The 24,838-nt window shown below is 40.6% G+C and overlaps 1 protein-coding gene across 8 annotated transcripts in view; it reads right to left on the reverse strand.

Moving 5' to 3' along the window:
• The window catches only part of lhx2b (LIM homeobox 2b), a 33,076-nt gene extending 11,770 nt beyond the window's left edge, over positions 1 to 21,306 (reverse strand). For 5 of the 8 annotated variants that reach the window (XR_015073355.1, XR_015073357.1, XR_015073356.1 and 2 more), the window contains exons 1-4: positions 17,139 to 17,718; positions 15,328 to 15,530; positions 12,358 to 12,716; positions 718 to 923 (exon numbers count right to left, since the gene is read on the reverse strand). Coding sequence is in view for 4 of the 8 variants with exons in the window: in XM_085965673.1 (XP_085821799.1) it covers positions 718 to 923; positions 12,358 to 12,716; positions 15,328 to 15,530; positions 17,139 to 17,336 (966 nt within the window). In the remaining 4 variants the exon portion in view is untranslated. The other 3 variants (XR_015073358.1, XM_085965675.1, XM_085965674.1) reach the window with 3 other exon arrangements.
• Between the last annotated feature and the right edge of the window lie 3,532 nt (positions 21,307 to 24,838).

Raw genomic sequence — 24,838 nt, forward strand, 5'->3', positions numbered from 1 at the left:
TATTTGACCATAGGGGAGCTCACAGCTGCAATCCACCTGTTCCTCACCCAACATGCACTCCAACAGCAATTGCTACACAGCAATCAGGAGTGGGAACTCAGGCTGATTTTTTCCATTCCCTAGAGTAGGGGCCACCAGTGCCACTTGGAGCACTCCTATTGCCCTCCCTGCTAAAACAGCACAGATTGCGAATCCCAGTCTGTGTGGCTCAGTCCCACACCATGCAGTGCAATCACTCGCAGAGTCTTCAGGGTGGTAGGAGGAACTAAACAGAATTGCTGCAGAATATTTTTGAGGAGCTTATGGGTTCTCCTACGTGCAAAAGTAATAATTGCTCTCTCTAGCAAAGGATTGAATACCAGAGAAAACAAATTAAGAAGTTAGGAGTAAGAAGGGAAGTCGGGCAGAACTTTTTCACTGAAAGGGTAATAGACTTGTGGAATAGGTAACATGCGACAGCCACTGAAGTGGGCAGTAAAAATGGATCTAAAGGACAATGAAATGTACCTCTGCATAGAGATGTGTTGAGAGATATGCTGAGAAGTTGAACCAAATTAACTGCTTTTGCTCAAAAAAACTGTTACATATGTGTGAGGTCATGTTAGTTTAAATATAAATGTAATTATTATTCTAAAAACCAGTGAAACTGGGAGAATAAAAAAGGACAGATTGCCTGAGAAACAGAATTTGAACAGTAACTCAATAGAGGTCTCTTACCTGCAGAACTCGCTTTGTAAGCCCCGTTTTCTGTGCTAGCTGTTTCAGGTCCTTGGCATCAGGATTGTGGTTAATGGCAAAATAAGACTTCATGGTCCTCAGCTGGTGGTGTTTGAAAGAGGTGCGCATGCGCTTTGTCTTCTGAGTGGGAGGATACTGCTGCTCTCTGTCCATGTGGTCACCGTCATTTTCATTACAACTTAACGCTACAAAATATTATGAAGATATACTGTAAATTTAAGAAGAAATTTTGAATAAATGTGATTACTGCCTAAAAATATATTCCACTGCTGATTTAATAAAAACTTTGTTCTTTGCATCATTGATTCATTTAAAGTCCCACTGTTTGCTTAAAAATGTATTTGGTTTGTGATTAGCTTTGTCTTTGGACACGCGTCTGATTTAACAAGCGTTACGCTGAACAGAATTCAATGAGAATGTTTCAGAAATGAAAAGAATGGACTGATTTAGAGTTTGTTGCAAATTAAATGAAATTAAAACCAAATAATTGCGTAAAAGGTATCACAATGATTGCGGCTGTCTAATTTTCCTCCCCTCCTCTCATGCCTAGGTACCTTCCCAAATGCACGAGCTACCCTTCAACACCTCACCCACGTGTTTCATGCCTGAGCCTCGACATTGAGGACGAGATATTGGACTTGCGTCCAAAACAGGCAGAAAGTCGGTGAAGCAATTGCTTCACATGCCAGTCTGTGCCAGCCTGAGACCCGAGCCAAATTCATCAGCGGGCCTCATTTGAGTAAAACCGGCAGGCTGCGGGCGCCAATTGCTCGTCCCCACGCAGCTTGTCGGCTGTGGCCTGACAAAAGCTGGCTAGCTCCAACACTGGACTGGCCCGTGGGTAGGTCCAGGAGGGGTGGGGAAGAGGTGCGAAGTGAAGTTGGAGGGAGGGCGAGTCTGGGCTAGCAGCAGTCCGCAGGAATTTTGTGGAACCAGGAGAAGCTCTCCTGATCCTTCTAGCTCCACAGAAATGTAACTTTTTTAAAGTTTTGTGGCCATTTCTTGAATGATCCTGAATGGTCCCTTTCAGGATCGCTGGTTAAGCCATTTAAGACCTGGTACAACTAGGGGGAGCTTGCACAGCGCAAGCTCCGCCTACTTTTGAGTGGTGTTGGGACCCTGATTTACATATGCAAAGGCGCCGAATGCCTATTTCAGGCGAGTGCCCTACACACCTAATAGGGAGATCAGGTGCACGAGGTCATCATCCAAAATGTGCAGGCCCGGCCACCATCTTAGGCCCGAGAAACGAGTGAAGATAAGTTGAATTTCTCCCTGAGTGTCAGTAGGATATTCAACCTCAAGGAACATAACAAATGTTCTCATCCGTCATGCTGATTTGTTAATTTAGCACCGTGCTTGAACAGTAAAATTACAATATATCAGACAGGTTAATCATCGTGGTCGTATCACCTTAAAGATCAGATAAGAATAAAATTCATTCATTTGTTATTTTTTAAATTATTTCGAAGAATTACACATATTGTTTCAATCTGCTGGATCTTATAGTTCTAGCAAATTAGAGCTTGATCTGAACATTGTTCCATTAAATTACAGACTGGAATCATTATTGCCTTTTTGGTGGTTGTAACATTACAATGTGACTATTTTTAAGTTCCATCAAAGACGCAAGCCACAATTCGCCTCTTCAACCTTAGAATAAAGTAGGGAGGTATCATTTATAAAATGTTAAAAGTACAAGAAGCAGTGATTTTGATCTCTACATTTATTTTAAACCCTACTGTCGTGGAAACACAAAATCCGTATTACCGTAAAAATGATATGCTCCCACCCCCCAAAATAAAAAGCCAGGGCCTTCTTTTGCACATCCCATTGCAACAAGTTGCTTACAAAAGCCAATGTTTCCATAAACCCATTATCAGAGTTATGCATCTTCAGGGACTCCAGTATAGTATTTCTGTGGAATCGTCCAAAAATATTAAAGAATGAAAGTGTTTTACTTTATTTGGGAGACACAGTTAATAATGGCATGATTTGTGTGCTCTCTCATTCTGCCCAGCTGTTTATTGTAACATCGAATGTGATTGCCTCAATTAAAGGAGTACTGTCTTCACCAATATATCCTTGGACAAACCTTTTGTTTGGGGGAGAGAGAAGAGCCAGAACAAACCCGCATCATTTTCATTGTAACTAGATCAGAAGTTTCAACAGATTTTATATCACAGAATTGTGAGTTTGTTTATAAACAAAACAAAAAGAGTTTGTTAAGCATTTTTACATGGGGTGGCTTCCCCTTTAATATTGTCACAGAGATCTGTGAAGATAAAGAAATCATTTCAAAATGCAATAGGAACTACTATTGAAAATGATTACATTTAATTTCAACTTATTATGAATTACGAAGTCTCCACAGTGGTAGCATTTTCGCCTCTGAGTCAGAAGCAATGTTCCCTCCAATTTTTTTTTTCTGGGCGCGGTCCCTTTAAATTTGCATGCGCAATATCTTCCAGCGGCAACAGCTTGTGAGCGGCCGGTGCGGGACCACCCAATTGATGCGCGGCCGCGAACCCGCGCACCTTGGGGGGCAGGGGAGCATTGGTCAGAAGGTGCTGGGTTCAAACCCCACTCCAGACAGTCCTAGGGAAACCGGAGCTCTGGCTCCGAATGCTGGGCTGACATCCAGTGGGAAACGTGTCCGGTGGGTGTCATATGGGTTGTGGGAGCCCATAAAACCCTCCTGCCGTATAGGACTAACCACCCCATCGGCTGGTATAAAATTACAGACATGGAAGGAGCATCCATATCACAGCCTGTCAGGCTGTTAATCAGCCTGCAAGTCCTTCCACCACTTCATGCTATTCTCCAAGGGAGGAGTGTGAAGATGCGAAAACAACAACAAAGCCTCCATCACTTGACAATATCTCTATCAATTTTGATTATTTCTTGTTCAACTGCTAACATTTTTGCCGATTCCAAAATGGCGGTTGATATTTTGACATTGAAAGCTTTCACTAATCTACAACTCAAATGTAAAAAAAAGACCTCAGCGAGTGTACGAGGATCCGAGACAAATGAGAACACAGGGTTTTATGTTCTTTCCCTTTATTCTATTACAAATGGTGCAAATGTAAACAAATGATATTTCATAAATAAAAAATCATAAACTATGAATCAAAATGTTCCTTTAAATTATAATTATAATACTGCATATGTCCACTTGCTACAGTTTCCAGATGTCAAAGCTTAAATTGATGACATTTTTCAGCATTACTTTCTAAAGAATGACTGCAATGAGTACAGAGAGAAAATCTGCCTGATTGAATTTGGCTGAACTGAAGACCTGACAACTGAAACGTCACAGAAATATGGAAATGTATTTAAGATTGCTAATAAATTGTGATAAAATCAGGAACTTATTTTAAACACAGAAGTCAACAATGTTTTGCTGTAACCAGCGCTTCAGGAACTTGAGTTGGACAAACAGGTAACAGTGACACAATAAATATCAGACAATGGGAATGAAAAGAACTATTCATAAAAATAGTTGTTTTTTTAGATTCCCAGCGCCATTGCCCCCCCAGCTAAGAGAGTGGGCAGAACATCTGCTCCCAAGATTTTGCCAATGTCACTCTGGTACAAGGGAGCACCCAGCGATGACTTGCCGTTCCGTTTTCCCTACGCTTCCCCCCTCCCTGCAGTAGTGTCTCCATTCAATATCTCCTCCCGGTCATACCCGAGATTAGAAAGGTGCCACTTTCCATCACTGCCATACAGCGCCATGCAGCAGCAAAGCAGTGTGCCCAACTTAGAGTTGTATCTTTAGTTATTGAACACATTTTGCTGAAACGTGTTTGTTTTCTTATTTTAATATCACCAAGTGTTAATAGAAATGCCATAATGTTATAACTTCCTGCTGTGTTAACAGTAAACCTCTGCAATGAATAAAAGGTGACTGTGACTCATCAAAAGTGGCGTACATTTACGTAATTCATATTTGTCTTACGTGTATATTGCCATATTTAATATCTGTACATTTGTGTTAAAAGAAAACACTCATCAATACTTCAAAAATAAATCTTAGTAATCTGGCACCCTTGATGGATTTCGGCTCTTGTACCCTATGTCTTTTGGTCTAAGATGTCCAGTAAAGGCTCCTATCTGTAATCTTTTAGCTCTCAGAGATATAGATTTTTGATGCCTTAGACCGTCAAACTGCAGCCTCCATGCAGCCTTCCTTCCCAGCAGAATTTGAATGCCTTCTAATCCTGTGCAGACAGCAAAATACTTTAGGAAACATTGTTCTGCTTTAACCATTTCACAAATTTCCAAATTAAAGCCCACTACGCAACATTTTTTATCCACTGTCTCAAAGCCTTCTTTCAATTTCCATGCAAAATAATGTTTATTAAAATCCACGCTATTTCCAAAGTGGGTGGTAGTGTATCATAAAAAATTACAGAGATGGGCATGATGCAAGGTAGGGAGTTAATTGTTCAAGGGGCTAAATACATGTCCAATGTTGTAAAATATCATTAGAACGGAGGAGATTAGATTAAATGTAAGAGATTTAGGACAGCGATCAGGAGAACTTTTCTACACAGAGGGTTGTGAGGCTGTGGAATGCACTACTGCAGTTAGTGACTGAATCAGAGACCATGTCAACATTTAAGAATAGGTTAGATAGGTGGTTGAAGGAAAAGGATATTGGAACAAGGTGAACACATGTAATTAGGACTATTGCACATTTGGAGGACTAGTTGACCAAACAGCCTGTTTCCATGTTGTAATTTCTATGTAAATTTGTGCTCCAGTACAAATTGCTACTAAAGTTTTTGTAGTTTATTATTTAAAGTGAATAGAACTTGACAGTAAAAATATATCATCATTAAACGCTACTAGGTTAAGTGATTCCTTCCCATTTTGCAAGTTCAGTTTTACTCTGAAATCAGTGCAGATTTTTCTGACTGTAATGACTTTAGAACTGAAGGAAGAGCATTTCTTAAAGTTGCTTAGTCTTCATATTTCCCCCCAGTGCATCATTAGGAACTAAGGAAAGCAACCTATTGAAAAATGTCCTTCCTATTAGGTTTCTGCGAGGCATTTCATTTCAGCAAGTCATGGTTTATATAGTCATAACACCGATCTCCACTCTTCATCCTCGTGTTCCTGACAATCAGAGCCAGAACCCAGAGGCAAGAAATTAAGATCAGTGAAAGGAATACACAAGCCAGACCTTTCTGAAACTGACCTCTATTACAATATTGTGAATTTCTTTATAGCAGAAGGCACTGGTAACAACATTTTTGATTGGTCAGATTCCTAATTCCAAGGTATAACATGGAAAAAAATAGTACTGTAATTACTGTGGCTGTTTTTGAGAGTATATTACCCTCTGGTGAATACTCTTCTATCCATGTTCTCCTCTGGCATGTTCACCTCCAGGCAACGTGCCCCTACAGCTAAGATGGACCACCTGCCTGCAGGCCGCAGCCACCAGGCTTGCTCCATTGGTCGGTCATGTGATAACCATGGTGACACTGCTTGCAATTTATTGTCCTCACGCAGTACCACTGAGATCTGAAACTCAGGCAAGTGAGAGCTCAAACCTGCACCGCTCCACTCTGTGGGAATGCTCACTGCTGTTTCAATGGCCAGTGTTATTTTGTCAACCTGGGGCACCGCAGCTTTAAGAAAGTGACTGTGACTCATCAAAAGTGGCGTACATTTACGTAATTCATATTTGCTGGCATTCATTTCTGCGTCACGTGCAATGACATGATTCAAAAACATGTCATTGGACAAAGCGAGGAGACACAAACATGCCTCAAGGATGGGCTGCGTTGTACTTGAGAAGGCATAATATGGCACAGTTCTGAAGTCGTTCATAAGGGCAAACGGTTCTAAAGGAGAAGTGATGCACTTTTATTTGCTATTCACAGTATAATTACCCTATTTTTAATTGTAGAACTAATGAAATGTAATAGTAGCATTACATTATTTCAGAAATTAAACGATCACTGTAATCAATTGTTTTCATACTTCTCACAATGTTCAGCAACTTTTTTCCTAAATTATATTTTATAGGTTAGCTAATGTAAGAGAGCTGTGTTCTGAAAAACGTCAAAATGGTCAAAAGCTTAAAATGTTCTAGCATCTGATATTACTGCTTACAGCTATTCATAAAGCCACAAAATGAGGTGTTCCTTTTTATATGTATTTCCCAATATTCAAAAAGTCTTCTTTCGGTAGAAGTTATGCCATTATACGCTGAGAAGTTTTCAGGCAGGTCTAGTTCAAAGCACAGCTACAAACAATCTGCTCTGATAGAAACTCCCAGGGAAGGAAAGTGGACAGCAGCGGCAGCGGGATTTTCTTTTACAACTTATATTTTTGCTGTTGCATTAATTTTTTTATGTTGCAATTCCAGATTATAATATTAACCTCATAACATAACTGATCAGACCACGACACAGAGCCTTGCTTGGAAACTTCTTGCATCTTCACCGGTCTTTTTAATCAGGGACTACAAATGTAAACAGCTTTCTAGGGCTGAGCAAATCTTCATTCTTAAGGCTGAAAAGTGCTGGTGGGTGGGGGGGGGGTGGTTGGGTTGGAAAAAAGTGAAATGGGACCAAATTTTGAAAATGGTATTTTTGTTACTGAATCGCAGTCTGGTGCCTGAGCAACTCAAGGCTGGCAACCGCAGTACTAGAAAAGCCTCAAGGGGGAGACAGTGTTCCAGAGTCGGTGGCCGCTTTCATATTTCTGCCCTGCTTTAACTAACTTTCCATTAGAAACATTAATGAAGAAAATAATTAAAGATCTCCGTAGCAATTGTCAGGGATCGGCAAAATTTAAAAAAACACAATATTAAAGCCCCTGTCTACAGTTAATAAACGATCGCTATCAGATTCTCACGGCCCCACTTTGGGAAACAGCTCTGCATTTGATGTGCCTCAGCATAAAACTAGTTGCTGTTCAATTATCGATCGAGCATTTAAAAATTAACCACGGTTCACCACATAATGATCTTGCAATTTACAGCCTGCTGTTAAAAAGCAAGTGGAGGTGTTTGGACCGCTGTGATCTAGGGGTTTCCTTTCAATTAGAAAAGTTCAAAAAGGGTTAAGAGCTCCCGAACTCGACTAACAATGCTGAATTATGGGAATCTGCTTACACTAATCCACTTCTGTATTATTCACTACATCACACCGACAGCCAATATACAATTACATTCCCCCCCCCCCCCAAATTATGAAAACTACCAGGATATTTATTCGATTTAGTGCTGTACACGAAACAACATTCTGTTTAACCGTTTTATTGCTGCTGCATTTCCTTTCGAGCAACTGGCAAGAGTACTGCAACCTTTAATAGCTAAACTTGGTCATCTCCCGGGTGTCGCCCGCTCTGTTACATTAAAGCTAAACGCTGCAAGAGCTATTTACATTCTTCGAAATTCAGCTTTGTGCTCGAAACGCGCGTTTTGCATTGATTTGGCGCTGCAATGTGAGAACAGTTAAAAAGCGATGGTTATGTCACAGGTTTTAGACTTTCCGAGCCTGACATGATCGCATATTGAAGAGAACGCACGTTTGGGGTGAAATTCGTTAATTATTAACATCAAATCAGTGCAATGGCAAACAGAAATGTAAGTCCGACAGATTAAAAATTGGGGATAAATTAACTGGATTATTTTTTTAAAAACCAAGGAAACACGTAACCAAATTCTGTAACAGCAAGGGCGAGCTTGATGTGGATAAATATTTAACAGACTTGGGGAAAAAAAGTCCATGAGAGGTGCACTTTTCCCTTTTCCCAAGATCTGTTCCTCCACTTCAGGTCAGTTTCCTTCAATTAAAATCAACTAACCAGAGTTAGCTCTGTACTGGGGCATTGGGGAATAGATGTAAATACATCACCGCCGTAAAGTAACGAGAGAAATCCGAAGTGTACAAGGGCTTGAAACGTCTGTGCAATCTAATACTAATGTCATCAACTGCAACTGTTCTTTAAACTTTACCGTCTATTTCATTGGAGTCACTAACCCAATACTCACACATTTAATGTTTCCTGTCAAGCCAAAAAAAATCCCATCTATTTGTTAAATATTAAATACAACTGGTGAGGAAATCAGCTTAATCAATCTTGTTCTTCACTCTCTGTCCGAAACCTTTGCTGGAAGTGCATCTCTCCTTATATTAAATCAACCAACTGGTGGTTTTTCTCTTGCAGAATTGTAATATCCCGTTTTGTGTGTACCAACAAGGTGTTTAGTGATGGAAATATGTAATTATTAGGCAATAGGCTTTAATTAGCATAATTGAAGCCTGTTACTGGGAAGAAGTGGATTCGGTAATGAGTTAAGCATGAATATATTGACAAATTTATAGAAAACCGCTGCCTTGCACCTTATTGTCAGGAAAGACCTTTAGTAGAAAAAAGGTTTTAAAATATGGAAGGATAATTAAGCATTTTACAAAATGGTATTTAGTGAAGGATTATCCAGAACCACGAAGCTAATTTTAAATGGCATATTTAGCAAACCAATATACAAAGAGTTTCTCCACGAAAAGCGGGTCTACAAATGTGTGTACCAGAAACAGGAGTCTTTTTAAACTGGGGGGGAGGGGGGATTTAGGGAGCTGATAATTACATGCAGTAATTTGGGGGAGGTGGTGATTACATATAGTGACTGCAAGATCTGCTACATGTTTAGTTCATTTACTGCAAAATAAATTCTGTCTGGCTGGTGAGTGCGTGGTACTGTGGGAAATATGAATATCTGTACCATGTAAATGCAAATGACTATTAATGATTTTCGCAACTTACAGACTATTAGAAAAATGATTATTAACTATGTTGATTTTTTAATAGTTCATGAAATGAATGCATTTGCGTTCTCTGTAACACTAATCTTTCCCCAATGGTTACTCTTGAAAGTGTTTAAATGTGCAGTGATCGTGTCAGCTTTTAGTGGGTCTTGCATACTCCACACAAAAGAATTATTTGATAAATAATTGGTTATGGAATTTTGAATACATTAATTACAACTCCTTCAAATCTTAAACCAGTTGAGTCCGGATTTGGTAGGGGGGGGGTGACGTTGTGGTGACGCTACCATAAAGATAAAAGAGATCTTATCAGAGATGATCTTCAAACATTGCAATGGAGTTCGAGCCAATCTGATGTTCTTTAGCAATTCGGGGTTTTTTTTATCTGCTGGGAATCCGCCGAGGGATTTGCCGTTTTGTACAGGTGTTCAGTTCTGAGCTAAAAGCTTGTTCCACAAGGTTTCACCCATTGATTTACTGACCCACCAACACTGTAGGCCTCCCGGAAAGCCGTCAGAAAATGCATCCCCCCCCCCCGCCCCCCATCCCACTGATGGGCACAAAAATGAAAGTATAAAAGAAGAACCTTGGCAAAGGAGGCGTTTGAAGTTCCGGCCTCCATCTGAGCTGTTTTCCACTTGTCAGCCTCCATCTTCGTCTAAAATCTGCCAAGTCCTGCCAGACTCCCCACCAGCCCCCAACCCCCCTCCGCCGCAACCCTCTAAAGACTAAAGCTTAATGTGGTAAAAGTCTCAAGTAAACTCCTCGAGTCTTTGAAGGGGAATTGGTGCCGTTTAGAGCAATGAAAGGTTCTGATGCAATCATTGCAGGGATTGCTATTACATTGGGCCGCATTCTGTCCATATTATAATGAGGATGCACTTGTAATTATTATGTCCGGGTAAAAACTACATGCTATTTTTTCATTTCCAGTGCATTTAAAGACTTTGCATTTAAAGACATTTGCTGAGTATAATTTAACACTAATTACTGTAAACTCCAGAAATATACAAGACCTGTAGATATTACAATTCATAATACCACTAAAAGAAAACTCCAATCAATGCTCCAATCAGATCATTTTTGGAACCTAATACAGAATAGGAATAAAATATCTAAGGATTTACTGGCGGCAAACCACATTTTTTGAAGTTTCGAAGCAGCACTGTGTGTTTCTAGAACATGTAATTATTGGGGGAGAGAATACGAGAGGGGGAGTAGGAAGTGTTCCCATTGTAAAGCTCCTAAAAAGAGTCAATCATAAGGTCAGCCTTTTCTGTTAGCCCGTCCTGTTCGCCACTAGTTCCCAGGATTTAAGACATACAGGCGACCCTAAATAAAGATACACCAGCGCCGCCTACATCATTGTCTTTCTTACCCCAAAAAACAAGGGTAAACCGCCTCAATCTACGAGAAGTGTCACTAAACCAAACACATCAGCCATTCCGGTCGGATCCGAATTCCCTTTCATTTTGGAGACGCACTTTTTTTGTACGAACCCCCCTTTTTTCTAATTCGTAATATCGCGCCATATCTTCAGCAAACTTTTCTAATGCTCTTTCTGACACAATTGAGAGTCTGAGAATCAAAGTAACACAAAGTAACAGGAGAGAGAAACCGAGGGATTTTCTAGATACAACATTTTCAAAAGTTTCTGCCATTCGTGTTAAAATAATCAATGTTGTGGGGGGGGGGGGGCGGGGGGGGGGTGGTAACGAAATCATGTTTACATTTCAGACCTCCTCAGAAATGTTCCCAAACGCCCTTTTCACAACTGAATGAAAAGATACTCTGGAACTTTCCGCACGCAGCGAGCTGGGCCGGTTTTGCTGATTATGAATCAATAAAATTCAACTCAGTGCAATGCCCCCCTCCAAAACGAAAGGATCTCGACCACTGTTTAAATGCCAATATCGTGTGTGAAACCCAATCATGAAAATCAACAATTCATATCCACCTTTTCTAACAGTTTCTTCTCAGTCTGAAAGAGACTGAAGGGGACAGTAAGAGGATGAGCCATTGCAATCGGCTCACCGTCATTCCTACACACCAATACTTCCAAATGAACTGACTCCTTTACAAATAAGTTCCCCCCGTTTTGTTTTTGACGCAATTTCTGAAGTTGGGTGCCTCTTTCACTGTGACACAAACAACCTGAATTCCCAAAGCGCTCTTCCCCTGCAGGAAGACCTCTCAAAGCATAACATCAGACTTCCAGCCTAAACTGGAAAAGTGTCTCTTTAAGAATAATGACGTGTATAAATAGCTCAGTAAACAAGACGTGAAAAGATGCTGTTGGAAGTTGGAGGGTAGAAAATCTAACAGAGAAAAAAAAAACCGCAAGTGGTAGTTCTGTCCCAAAGCTTCATTGGGTCGACGCCAGCGGGTTCCAGATGGCAAAGAGACGGTGACCCTGTTGTTGGAATAGGAACACTGGATCTGACAATGGCATTCTCTACTTACATTTGTCATTAATTCTAAGCCACGAACCGTCGGTCCAAACACAGGAGTTAGTGACTCGGTTATTAACCACTGTTTTTTATTAGTGGCTACATCCCAGTTACAACAACGTGTTGGCGAATTAAAGCAATAGTGTCACCGTGAAAGTGGATGTCACTGTACGGTATTCTAAAAAAAAAGGTTCAATCTCCAGGGTGTTCGCTTCGTAGTTGTAAAAGTGATCGTTTTGTTTGTTACTCGGCAGGCCAAAAAATGAGACCCTGCATCAGCACAAACACCAACTCGTTCCATCATCCGCAGCCACTATAACCAACCCATCCTTTAGAGTGCTGGTTGTGCTTGGTGGAAGTGTAGAAAGTCCTACCTGCGTTGTAAGCTGCTAGGTCAGCCCCCGGTCCTGGGCTCTTTCTCTTGCGGGGTCGTCCTTTCTGCACAGTGCCCATCCCGTTATAGAATGGCAGCCCCAGGGCAGCGCCACTCTTGGAGCCCACGTCCGTGTGATTGAAGTGAGCCTGGAATTCTCCCTGAATCAGAGTCTCGAAGTGAATCCTGCAGTATACCAGGCTGTCCTTCATGCCAAAGTGATCCCCGGTTGCCAGCATTTTGTTGCAAGTTGTGCATGTGAAACAGTTCAAGTGATAGACCAAGTCTCTTGCTCTCATCACCATTTCTGATGCCGAGATCCCGAGGTGACATCTGGCGCACCGCTGCACGGAGAATCTCCTGCGGGGGAGGGGTGGGGGGTGGGGAGAAGGGGACAAATATTACCGTTAAAACATGTTGGTACCTTTTGTCGAATCGGTTAGTCTTATATGCTTTTAGGGTCGCTATGAATGTTCTGTCGCCGTGTGTAACAATATCATAAACAGGTTATTTGTTGAATACAAGATGTCGCTGTACACAACAACCAGAGCAACCCCACCACCCCAGGTTTCCACCTAGCAAAGCCCTACACTAACAGGATCGGTTTTTGCTTGCTAAAGACTGTTAGTATCAGCGGTAGTGTGGAGTTTACCACTTGTTATATTTTAACAGAATTCACTGTGATCCGTCTGGTGGAGGCGATCTTCAGAATGCTACACTCTCTTTGCTTTTAATTGTCCGTCTGAAATGTCATTTAAAAAAATCATATACAATCGTCTGTAATTTCGCCCTGAAGTGTGGGAGTTCTGACTGTCCTGAAGTGAGATAGCCACAGCCGGTGCTCAATGTTGTTCAAAGCAGCTTCACTGTGCCGCCTAAATAAGAACATATCTGATTGTGTCAATCTTTTTATAAGCATTTATTATTGAAAAAATCTAATTATTATTGCAACGCAATTCCACGCAGAAAGACGTTCAGTTCGTTTACAATCAGTCGTTATTTCGATAATGAGGTGCTCCTATTTAGAGTTCAAAGTTGAAGCACTTGGTGGGGCCCACTGGGAAAATAACTTTTAGTTTAAAGTACAGATTCGGCTTATGAACCTTTTCAATGCACTTTCGTTAACTAACGACGCAATATATTTAGTTTTTCATCAAAACAGTTTGAAATCTAATATATATAAAAGGTACAGAGCTCTTCGCAATATCCCACCAACTTTAACTTTTTCCGCTAAAGATTGTGATAATTTAATGGCCTTACTGTTATTAGCTTTCATTGCACGCACTGTATTTAGCTTGAAAATAAATGGGATTCCTTTCCATTTCCCATAAAAGGTATAAGCATTGCGCATTTATTCTGTTTCGTGTAACATGTCAAACATCTTTGGCTCATTCTGTGCCTGCTGTAAAAGAACATGCATGCTGAAATAAACACCAGTGTTTTAATTTGGCGAGTTGCTTTAAATTGCGTGGCGCGGTCCTTTAATTAGAAGATCATGCATAAAACATTACGCTCGGTGCAAAACCGCATCATTAAAAAATTAACTATTTAAATGAACTATATGTAAATAAAAGAGTATTCTGCACAGATGTCGCACGGGCCAATCTGGCTGTGCCGTGTGAAATCTCGGTGAAATAGTCCTGATCTTTAGATAGGTTTATTACTGGTATCATCTTACTTTAAGAGTTCACTTAATTCGCGCTGGGTGTGGATTTTGTCAATTAGGTGATCATTTTTCCATATTCTCATCCGTGGACTTACGTGTTTCCCAACTTTTGAAAGGTCCTGGGCTTCCCACTATTCGGCTATTAATGCGGGAACATCTAGTATTTCATTGCGTTGCAATAAAAATACGGAAAACAATTTTGGAACACTGCAATGGGCCATAGCAACTTGTGCCGAACTCCCCCGTGTTTGATCCGCCCCCGGTTTAGAGGGGTTTCTTTCCTCACTCCGTTCGTACCCAATACCAATAGCTGGAAGAGTTACAGCGTGAATCGTTCCGGCTCAAAAACAGCACAGATAGCTCTGCGTTCGCCACATGCTAAATTCAGACAATAGTTAAGGAATACCTCAAGTCCATGCAATTCCATAAAACAGCCCCAATACAATTAAACTGGCTAACCGCACGTTTGTTCCTGCTTTCAACCTGCTAAAACAGCTACATTTCTTTCATTTTCGTCCCAATGCATTGGGAATGTATTCTGTGTTTTCCCAGGTTATTCTAACAGACTTTTCCCCTACTGGAGGCTGTTCATTCGATTATATTTAACTGCACGAATCATTGTTGCTGGCATTAAATTTTATTTAACACAATTAGAACACAATTAAGCATAATTAGAATATTAGCAGAAGCCGCGTTTTATTGTTTCCATTGTATTCTACTTTCGGCATGTTAAGTGCCAATGTTTTGATTTTTTTTATATATACTAAGTGCCTCCAGAAGCTGGTTACAAGCAACTTCGGCCTTGCATAAAACAATTTAATTGGGTGCTTGTATTAAGTATTCGGAGTCATTTTTATTCTAGATAGATAATCCTCTCACTCTGCTTTGACGCTATACTCCTGAGCATTGTAATAGGGCTCTGCTGTAAATACATCTTAAACCCTGATATCTCATTGCATAAAACATTTAAAGAAAAGACCCTGCATAAATTATTCCAGCCCATTTCGTCATCTGAAAGAAATGCTCCCACTTTGCCTCGGCTTCAATAGGTTAACAAATATGGTATCTATTCTGAAGTACTTCTTGTTAAAAAAAAGTCTTTAATTCGCGCACATGGGTTCAGATAAGGATGGCGGTAACGTTTAACGTTACTTATGGGTATATCAGTCCAACTCTGACTATTCCACTTAATTATTGTAAAATTCTGCTATTCTGCCTTGTTTACTGCATGCAGTGTCGTCGCCCTCTGTTTTGCTGCAGCTTCCAGTTGACATTTTGATTTGTGTTTTTAACATGTCTCGGTACCTGTAGTAATCCTCTTTGCAATAGATGCTGCCATCCTTAGCGAAGCAGGTCAGTTCGGATTCCAGGGCCAGTTTACATTCACAGCACTTGAGGCAACGCATGTGCCACTGTTTGTCCACCGCCAGCAGATAATAGCGGTCTGAGATCTTGCCCCCACAGCCAGCGCACAGAGCCGGTCTCTCGCTACTGATGGACGGCATAGTCTGCAAAAAACACCAGCAGGATACACCCCATCAGCACCCACTTTGCAACACACCAGATATAGGGTTACATCTCATCAGCTCGAGAATGAGCTAACACCATCCATTAAATCAACTATGTAGCAGATGATTTTTCAAAGGAGTATAATGCATGGGTTATGTCGCCTGTTTGGTGGAGTAAATTCCACGGCAAGTTCTTGTTATTTTTGCCAATGATATCATCTATACACAGTATAAAAAAGTTTTAGGGTATGTTCTAACGGAAGCTGTGCTGTTTAACATCAAATTACTGGTAAACTAAATGGCTAATATACGCAGTTCATCATAATTGCAAATAATAGTTTCATTCTCTCGTTTTTCCGCATGGTAAAAATTACACTTTGTATTACTTTTTACACTTTTTATTAACCTCGATATACTATTAACTTCAAATTCTCACACACATCCAAAGGAACAAATGCACAAGAAACTATGGTCTACCTGCTCCGTTATACACAAAGAGCCTTGTTTACACCCATCACTATCACTGCAGTTTAAAACACTTCAGCAGCACTGAAGGGCAGAATATTCCTGCTATCAATTTCACTCCATGGAACGGACAGGTTTATTTTACATATAGGGATCGGTGTTCCTTTCCCAAACTATTAATCATATTCTGTTGTAATAACTGTCACGTCTAAAGTCGCTGTTTTATGACATGTGCTGCTATTTATGATCCAGGCCTTTCCTGAGCTGTAGTCATCCTGAAGTCTAAGCAACCTATTGAACCAGCCCATTACGGACAATTCCTTGTAATCTAGACAGAAGCGATGTGAAATAAACCTGTCTGAATCAACTATGTGTACTCCAGCAAATCCTGTGAAACGCTTTAAACTGCATTCGATCGATTTAGCTGCCGAATATGTTTTGTTACACTTCTTTCAGACAGATTCCATTCATATATTTTACGAAATTAAACCAGACCACGTTTTCTATCCTTTTACGAGAAAAGCCCGAATATAAGCAAAGTACATTCAGATAAAATATCTTCCGTGGCCGTGTTGTGATTCTCTTCAATTATTTTTTACTAAACCTGGGCGCACCCATTGGTTTTAATCACTGCTTCGATTTGAAAATAAAACTTCATCAAATTCAAGGGATACACCGAACCGTGTTAGCCTTGAATTTTTATTAAGTTTTTTTTGTTTTGTGAGAGCAATTTAAAAAAAAAAACCCGTCCGGACTCGTTTATATTCCGAAACTGCTCGGATCTGCTGGTCGGTATAGAGTTTTTAAGACTCGTTAGCATTCTCTAAAGTTGCTGTATCCCCAAGTACATCTTCATTTAAAATCTGATTAATTTTAATGCCTCATTAAATCATACAAATCTGATAAATACTCCAGATGATATCGGTAAGACTTCAGCACTGACTCCTCCTAATTTAGTTTTAATATAGACATTTTGGTATCTTTGCAGTAATATGCTCTCAATTATACAGAAGATACAAATATGAATAAAAATACAGAACTTACTTCGTGAAGCGTAGACGCATAAAATGATTTTTTTTTAAATAACAATTGCCTAATCCCAGCGCAGTCCTCTATAGATTGTTTTAAAGCTCTGGTGCCTACCGTTTCTCTCTCCCCCATGTCTATCCCCGAACTGATGGCTTGCTCGTTCTTGGATCGTCTTTCCATCTCCTCCATAACTCCCTGCATCTCACCCCCCGAGATTCCATGGAAAAGCATCGCTGACTGACGGAAATTACACGTGTCTTGTTCAGATTTCGAACCCAGAACTTCCATAAGACGCAGACCTAACCCATGCATTTAGCCACAGTTCTCTAAATCTTTCCCTCAATAGAAAAAAGAGAGCGAGGTCAAACCACAGGTTCGGTCTTAAAAAGAATAAGAAAATAAAAAAACAATCACGTCTCTTGGAACGGTTTTTTTTTGAGGGGGGGGGGGGGACCCGCTCTCTTTAAACAGCTCCCATCAAGATGTGTTGTCGCCTAGTTGATCACATGGAAAAAAATACAGGGTTTTTTGCAATGTCTGATCTCGATGCAAAAAGCTGCAGACTTGAAGGCTTGTTGTTTTTAGTAAGTTACTCTTCTGCAAAGCAAAGCCTTGTGTGAGTAATTGGGGAGGAGGAGTTCGCTCTGCATTTAGTGTAATCCTTTAACGCCACTGACTTGCAAAGCTTTTTCTTTCTCTCTTTGATTGACAGCTGAGAGCAGCGCGGACTCCGCGCCTTTTCTACCGGGACCGTACGTCGCCGCCCCCGCCTCCCCATTGGCTGTCTGGACGTCGCCTCCTTCCTATTATAGCAGCGCGTGCTGAGGGCTTTCACATTTAAAGGGAGACTGCTCAGGTTCCATGGAAAAAAAAACATTTTAAGAGTTCAACATTTTTTTTACAGACTTAAAGGCGCAGTGCCATAATTAGTTAGTCTCATTGTTATCCTTTAAATCAATCTCAAACATACCACAGGCGTTCGGCTCATTGCAGTAATTACCCTGGGTAACTCGACTTCACCAGATAGCTACTTTCCAAAGATGCATTTAACTATAATAGCACTTAAGGCAGTGATATATAATAAACAGAAAATAAAAAAATGTGCTTGCAGAGACTTCATTGGCTGTGGCATCAGGTCATTTACAATAGTTAAATCGATTGCACATAACAGGACATTTGGTGACAATGTACGGAATAGAACCGGGATTTACACACAATTTGCAATTATCGATTATCAATTGTGTTAAATTGGATTAGAATGGCACAACATGTGGATTCAACACGATGAGGCAAGCAAAGACAGGCGTATCCACCACTCAGTGTCCCTTTACAAAAGCCAATCCCACTCTGCCATCGCATTTTCAGGGTCTCCCTTTAAAAATATAGTACATTACAATATAAGTCTTAAGAAGATCCATATTATCGTTGCACAGTTTTATTCCGCTGACTTAATACGCATATCCTATTACAAGTGACACATATTCACCACCGAAAGAGGATAGGCATCTCATATGATATGAAACCTATTTATATCGCAACTTTCTGTCAGCATTTTGTTGGCCACAGTGGCGAATTGAAGAAAAGTAGATAAAAGTTCCATCAAAATATGGCCAGTGTCGTTTGCTATTGGTTAAGGACAACATTTCAGATGGCCGGTGTCCGAATGTAGTACAAACCGCACAGCACCGTTTTAAACCCAACGAGAAGACTTTATACCACAGCCGCCCCAGCATACAAACCAGTTTCATTTTAATGATTCGTGCAGTTTTGAAGACATTTTAAACGCTGTAGGTGGCAGCAATTTAAAATATCAGACTTTTTGAATGTATTTTTCTAGATTACAAAGGTCTTCTTGATAACTCTTGCCCATATTAATAGCCAGTTAGTACGAGTTAAATGGTCAGAAATGTAAATGATTCCAGAGAAAACCTATAGTCTGGCTACTAATCAACGGCATGCTATACTATGGGGTATGTTAATTAAAAGTTGTAATTAATTAGTTGGCTATATGCTTCAAACATATTTAATGGCGAATCCAATGGATATCGTGTGATTCTTTTTCCAAAGAGCAACAACATTCAGATTCAGTTGTGAAGCTCCATGGACAGGTAACCGTTATATTTGTAACTATCGGATTACCATACAAAACGCTGTGGATGGTCCGTTGCTGCAGATATGCTTTGCCCCACTGGTGTCAACGTCGGCAGGCTCGCAGAGGACACCCGGGAAGAACGGTCCACTTCAGGTGGCGGCTTGTCTTGCTCATAAGGTTTCCTAGATTGTGATCAATTCTGCTTCGAATGGCCGGGAGCATGGTGGTGTTTGATTGCCATGTATTGGGCATGTCAATCATTTGGGTTCAAAGAATGAAGAAAACAAACTAGGCTAACTGCATGTCTATATGTAATATATATATGAAATTATGCATTAGAGGAAGGGAACGAGGTCATGGGAATGGGCAGAGGGTTTTTTTTTTTAACGTAGTGGGTATTATTGTCCAAGTCTGAGCCCTACACGGATGGTGATGAAGCTTCAGTTGGGACCAAGGACAAGTTTGTTGTAACGAGAGGTCTGTGACTAATAGCAGTATATACATATATACATACACATACACTGCTTCATAGCAAACATTAGATATATATTTTATGTGTATGTGAGAGAGAGAAAATGTGTCTGTGCGGCCGAATTGCTTTAATATTGACCAGTTTACAAAATCGTGTTGCATGTGACAGAACACAATCTAATAAAGCTCATAAAGCATACTCTAATTAGAAGACACCGTGCAGTGATTATTCAAGACCTTTCTGTGCATTTTGCTTCATTGCAGAAAGAGTTAAAGCTGCACTACTCAAATAGTCGTTTTATAAAACCATTAAAACAAACCCGTTGCCCGTATACAACAGGGTCTCCTAATTACAATAGCTTGCTGACAGCCTCTGGATTGGTAATCGTTTCCTTTTCTGCGTGCAAAACCAGGGGACAGTTTGTAGATATTGATAATTCAGAAGATTCTCACTGCAATTGGAAAGCAGTTCATAGAATGGTTACAGCACGGAAGACGACCATTCGGCTGGTCGAGGCCCTCCGCTGGTCCCACTCCCCCGCCCTTTCCCTGTAGCCCTGCAAATTTAAAAGCCATAATTGAATCTGCCTCCACCATCCTGTCAGGCAGTGCATTCCAGATCCTAACCATTCGCTGGTAAAAAAGTTTTTTTGTCGCCTTTGGTTCTTTTGCCAATCACCTTAAATCTGTGTCCTCTGGTTCTCAACCCTTCAGCCAATGGGAACAGTCTCTCTCTATCTACTCTGTCTGGACCCCTCATGGTTTTGAACACCTCTATCAAATCTCCTCTCAACCTTCTCTGCTCCAAAGAGAACAACCCCAGCTTCTCCAGTCTATCCACGTAACTGAAATCTCTCATCCCTGGAATCATTCTCGTAAATCTTTTCTGCACCCTCTCTAAGGCCTTCACATCCTTCCTAAAGTGTGGTGCCCAGAATTGGACAGTCCTCCAGTTGGGGCCGAACCTGTGTTTTAGACAGGTTCATCATAATTTCCACAGGATCCCCAAGCCTTTTTAACCGCTTTCTCAACCTGCCCTGCCACCTTCAACGATTTGTGAACATTACACCCCCAGGTCTCTCTGTTCGTGCACCCCTTCAGGATTCGTAGATTAACAAATTTAATTATTCAATCTATAACTTAACTCTGTGTGTGTGTGTGTATCATTGGTGGGGACCACAGATTGCGAACTTAAAATGCAAATACCTGTAGTACACAGCAGTGATAGTCTATGGGTGTAATATGAATGCATAGACTTTTCGCTATTAAACAAATGATTTATAAAAGTTGTTAAAGCATGTTTGAATAATCCAAAGATAAACGGGTTGGTACGTTACTTTTCTACTTACATGTGCTTCCGTTGTAAACCTCCATTTCTGATAGATGAAAGTTTATTCCCTGTCTGTGAAAAAGGGCGCGGTGCGCGCCTGTGGGGTAGCTTTGAATACGTCGCTGGGGTAATCTGAGGCAAATGAATGTGCTGTAGTTTGTGCAGATGAGAGTCCTTCCTGCAGCTCCATCTCCCTCCCTACCCAGTGGGTATGCAGTACATCCTGGACTAGATATCGTTTTTAACACTCGCAGTTGAAATAATGTCTTTGAAGTATGCAGTAATTACAATTTTAACGCGTCAAATAGGATCTAAACATATACGTTCATACGGTGTTTTCCCACAACAGTCAGAATTTTGTATCCTACGGTAACTGAAAAATGAGTCGAACGTTGGCCAGATGCCATGTTATCATTAAATCCCCAGTACGTGGATCCCAGGCGTGACGTCTGAGCTTTCTTTTTTTTTGCCTTGTAATTAAAATAATTCCTATCGGAATATTCACACGACATGTATTGCAAATATAGCTGTTAGCGCCAACCTTTAAACATAACGCACGGCGGGTGTTGGGAACCTTGTCTGACACAGACTACAACCAGATCGCCTTAGAAAACAGAAATAATCATGTTAGTCCGGGGAACAGAGCGTGCCCAATCAGAACAAGATTAAACTTGGAAATCAAGGCTTTCCGAGGCGGTTACAAAGAAGCCGGGGGCCATACTGGATACAGATGTAATGCAGACAAAAGCCAAAGTGAAACCAGCGCCAGGTCTAATCCACAGAGTCAAAAATGTATATACTGTATGTGTACATTTATCCTGCAAATCGTGTTTGTCCATGGTTCTGCCTCTGCCAATTTGCAAGGTCATGGTTACATGGAATCCACGTGTATAGACAGGCCTTGGCAGTGTTTCTGCAGTCACTTAATCCACAGCGCTAACTGTGGGTGGGGGTTCTCACTGCTTCCCAAATGAGGTGAATAATAGATCTTTCTAACTTTAATTTTCGTAATTTGATGGCATTAAAAGTATGAAGTGCATTCACTTCTGCCGTATGTATTCACATAAAGATGGAACAGATTTAAAGTAGATATGGTCCGGTAGATTAAAATAACAGTTGAAATGTATTCATTAAAACGATCGTCACCAAGCTACTCTTAGGCTATTCTGGAAGTGAAGCAGGTGTGTGTGTTGGTAGTTGATGTTGATAGTATAGATTCTGTCTGCAGGTTGGATTTCCTGCGCCGGGTAAAAGGTGACAGGTGAACAAATCGTGAGCCTGGAGCTGCGAGAAACAGCCTCTCTATGTAAACGTCACCATCTCCAGTACCATCTGCTGTCAGCCGGCCTACCACACCAACACACAAAGGTACCAGCTTCCAGCCAGCAACCGTGACTAACTCCTAACAATAGAATTCAAATCGCAGACTGCTTAATCCACGGGATCGAGGTTTGCACAGATAACTGACAGGTTGTAGATTAGTTACCATTATCTAGCAAATCTCTTGATATTATTGGGTGACATAACTATCACTATATTCCTCCCTACTTAAATGATTTTATCTGAATAGAAAATGCAAGTACTTAATTTGATATAAATTGAACTGTGAATTAAAACCTGTAATTGCTCTAGGCGCCTAATATATTGCTTGATGTTGGTTTTATATCTTCATGCACTGTGATTGACAAGCTGTAATTAATCATCGTTATTGCCCTTGTAACTATGGGTTTATTTTGAAACCCTCATCAGTAATTTTCTCGAGTACAATAATCAGGCGTTTTATTTTCGTGTTTTTTTCTCTAAATGAAAAGATAATATTAGATTAAATTACAAATATGCTTACACGAGTAATTTAATGGTGCATTGATGCCACATTTCGATTACTGGAAACTCTTGTGAATACTATTTAGATCTGTTGCTCTGTTTAATTCTCTCTTCCTATGTATGGGTTAGTTAAGCTCAGTTGCATTTTATTTTGCTAAACATTCGCTGTTTTTTTTCCTGTGGAAAAAGCTGTTCGTAATTACCGGTAATGGAAAGTTGAAGTGAATATGTATGTTTGAATTTAAATACACAGTGGGGGGGGGGGGGGGGGTGGAGGAAGGGAATGTTAACACTGAAAGGTGGAACGAGTAAAAGATTTCACTCCAGTGAGTGTCATCACAAAACATGTTTGTCGACTAAACGGCTAAAGTTTAACAATGTGATAATGTTGTCGAAACATCTAAAGCACTTCGGCACCACTTCATTCACAGATTTAATTTCTTATAATAATCGGAGAGGGGGACGCAAAATGATTTTCTAACGCAGAGTCCTGAGCGTCTGAGGCCTTCTGCCTTCACGCAGTGTCTGTTCACTGGTACAGTTCTCCACCACCTCCCATGTCTGGTATAAGGAAGCGTTCAGGTTCGCCAGCAGGAGGCGCTCACAAACTTGCAGAGACCAACAAGGGACGGATGCATCTTGCGAGCGGGACCGAAGCACCTCCACCAGACAATCAAGAACGATTACAATTCTCACACAAATGTCTCGAGTTGAAATTTGGCTTATGTAAACATTTGACCTCGTGATCCCAGAGAAATGTAAAAGGAGTTTTTTTTTAAACTGTACAACCGTAAAACAAACTCTTGGACTGTACTCTCCTGGTAAACTTCAGCGACATCATTTATGTAGGCAACGTGTGGATGTCGGGATATGTATGGGAGGGGCGTGAAACCTACCTGCTTTAATTGAACAGAGTTACTGCCTACTGACAACTTCATTTGTCACGGTTTCACCGCCTATATTTCATTTCAGAAGCTGGATCCCAAGACGTGAGGAACGCGTGTTATGGGAACTCTACGAGACAGCGTACAATACGCCACGAGCTCAATATCATACGTAAATACAACATGAAACATTAATATAAATCATAAAACATTTTCCTTTTATCACTAACTATACATGGAAATACTTCATACTAAAGAGGATTGCGTGTGTCTTGAATGGAAGATTTCAGTTCAGTTATGTCCCACTTGCCTATGTTCTGTATTAACTTAAGTCTGGGATACAACTCAGTGAGTCGTGATCGGGGTCTCCCTCAGTATTCTGAACGTGCACATAGACATAGATTCCATTGAGCATGAATATGCCAGGTCAAACTTTGTCAATGACTTGAATGATGTTATTTTATAAAGAAAATATTAACGGACGATTGGTAGAAGCTTCTCATCAGCACCACAACTCCTGATTTTACTGTTCAGACAACTCACTTTCTCAATGTGGTGATGGAATTGATTCATGGGCGTTGATTTCTCGGCCCGTGCCAAATCAGCCCGAGTTTTACTGCACTTGCCCACTCCGGCTATATAACAACTGCACTAATCAGACAATACTGTACCAATCTATTCTCCACAAACCATTCCCCTGTAATTGTTTCGTTATAGTTGGAAATAAAAGATTTCTTCCGAGCATAGCATGTTTCACTAATAAAGCTGGGTAATTGTAATTACGTGTATGCCATCGCTACGATTCCTGTCGCGATAAACATGTTTTAGAAAGTACAGCTGTTGAAATGTTTAAAGCGCCATCGTGTCACTTGACTGTATTTTGGTGAATCGTTCCTCCCGATTGTTTACAACTTCGTGAGTATCCGAATACGATATAACTCTGCCTGTGTGTGTGTGTGTGTGTGTGTATTCATTGGGGACAGTATCTTACTGGATGGAAATACCCTGCTACCCCTCCCCCCTCAGCTCTCCCTGGTATTTAACAGTCTGCCTTCAAAATTATCATGCGCCAGAATAATAAAGAACGCCCCAGTCTGATTTAATTAGATGCGAGTGTTATGATCTGGACAGTAACGATTTGTCCTAACTGGGTAATTTGGTTAATCAGGGGAACCGTATGAACAAGTCGAAATCTTCTCAGCGTCAAACCTAC

The sequence above is a fragment of the Somniosus microcephalus genome, chromosome 23 (genome assembly GCF_052327205.1).
Source record: "Somniosus microcephalus isolate GS21.2 chromosome 23, FLI_Smic_1.0, whole genome shotgun sequence".
In the NCBI taxonomy this organism is placed as follows: Eukaryota; Metazoa; Chordata; class Chondrichthyes; order Squaliformes; family Somniosidae; genus Somniosus; species Somniosus microcephalus.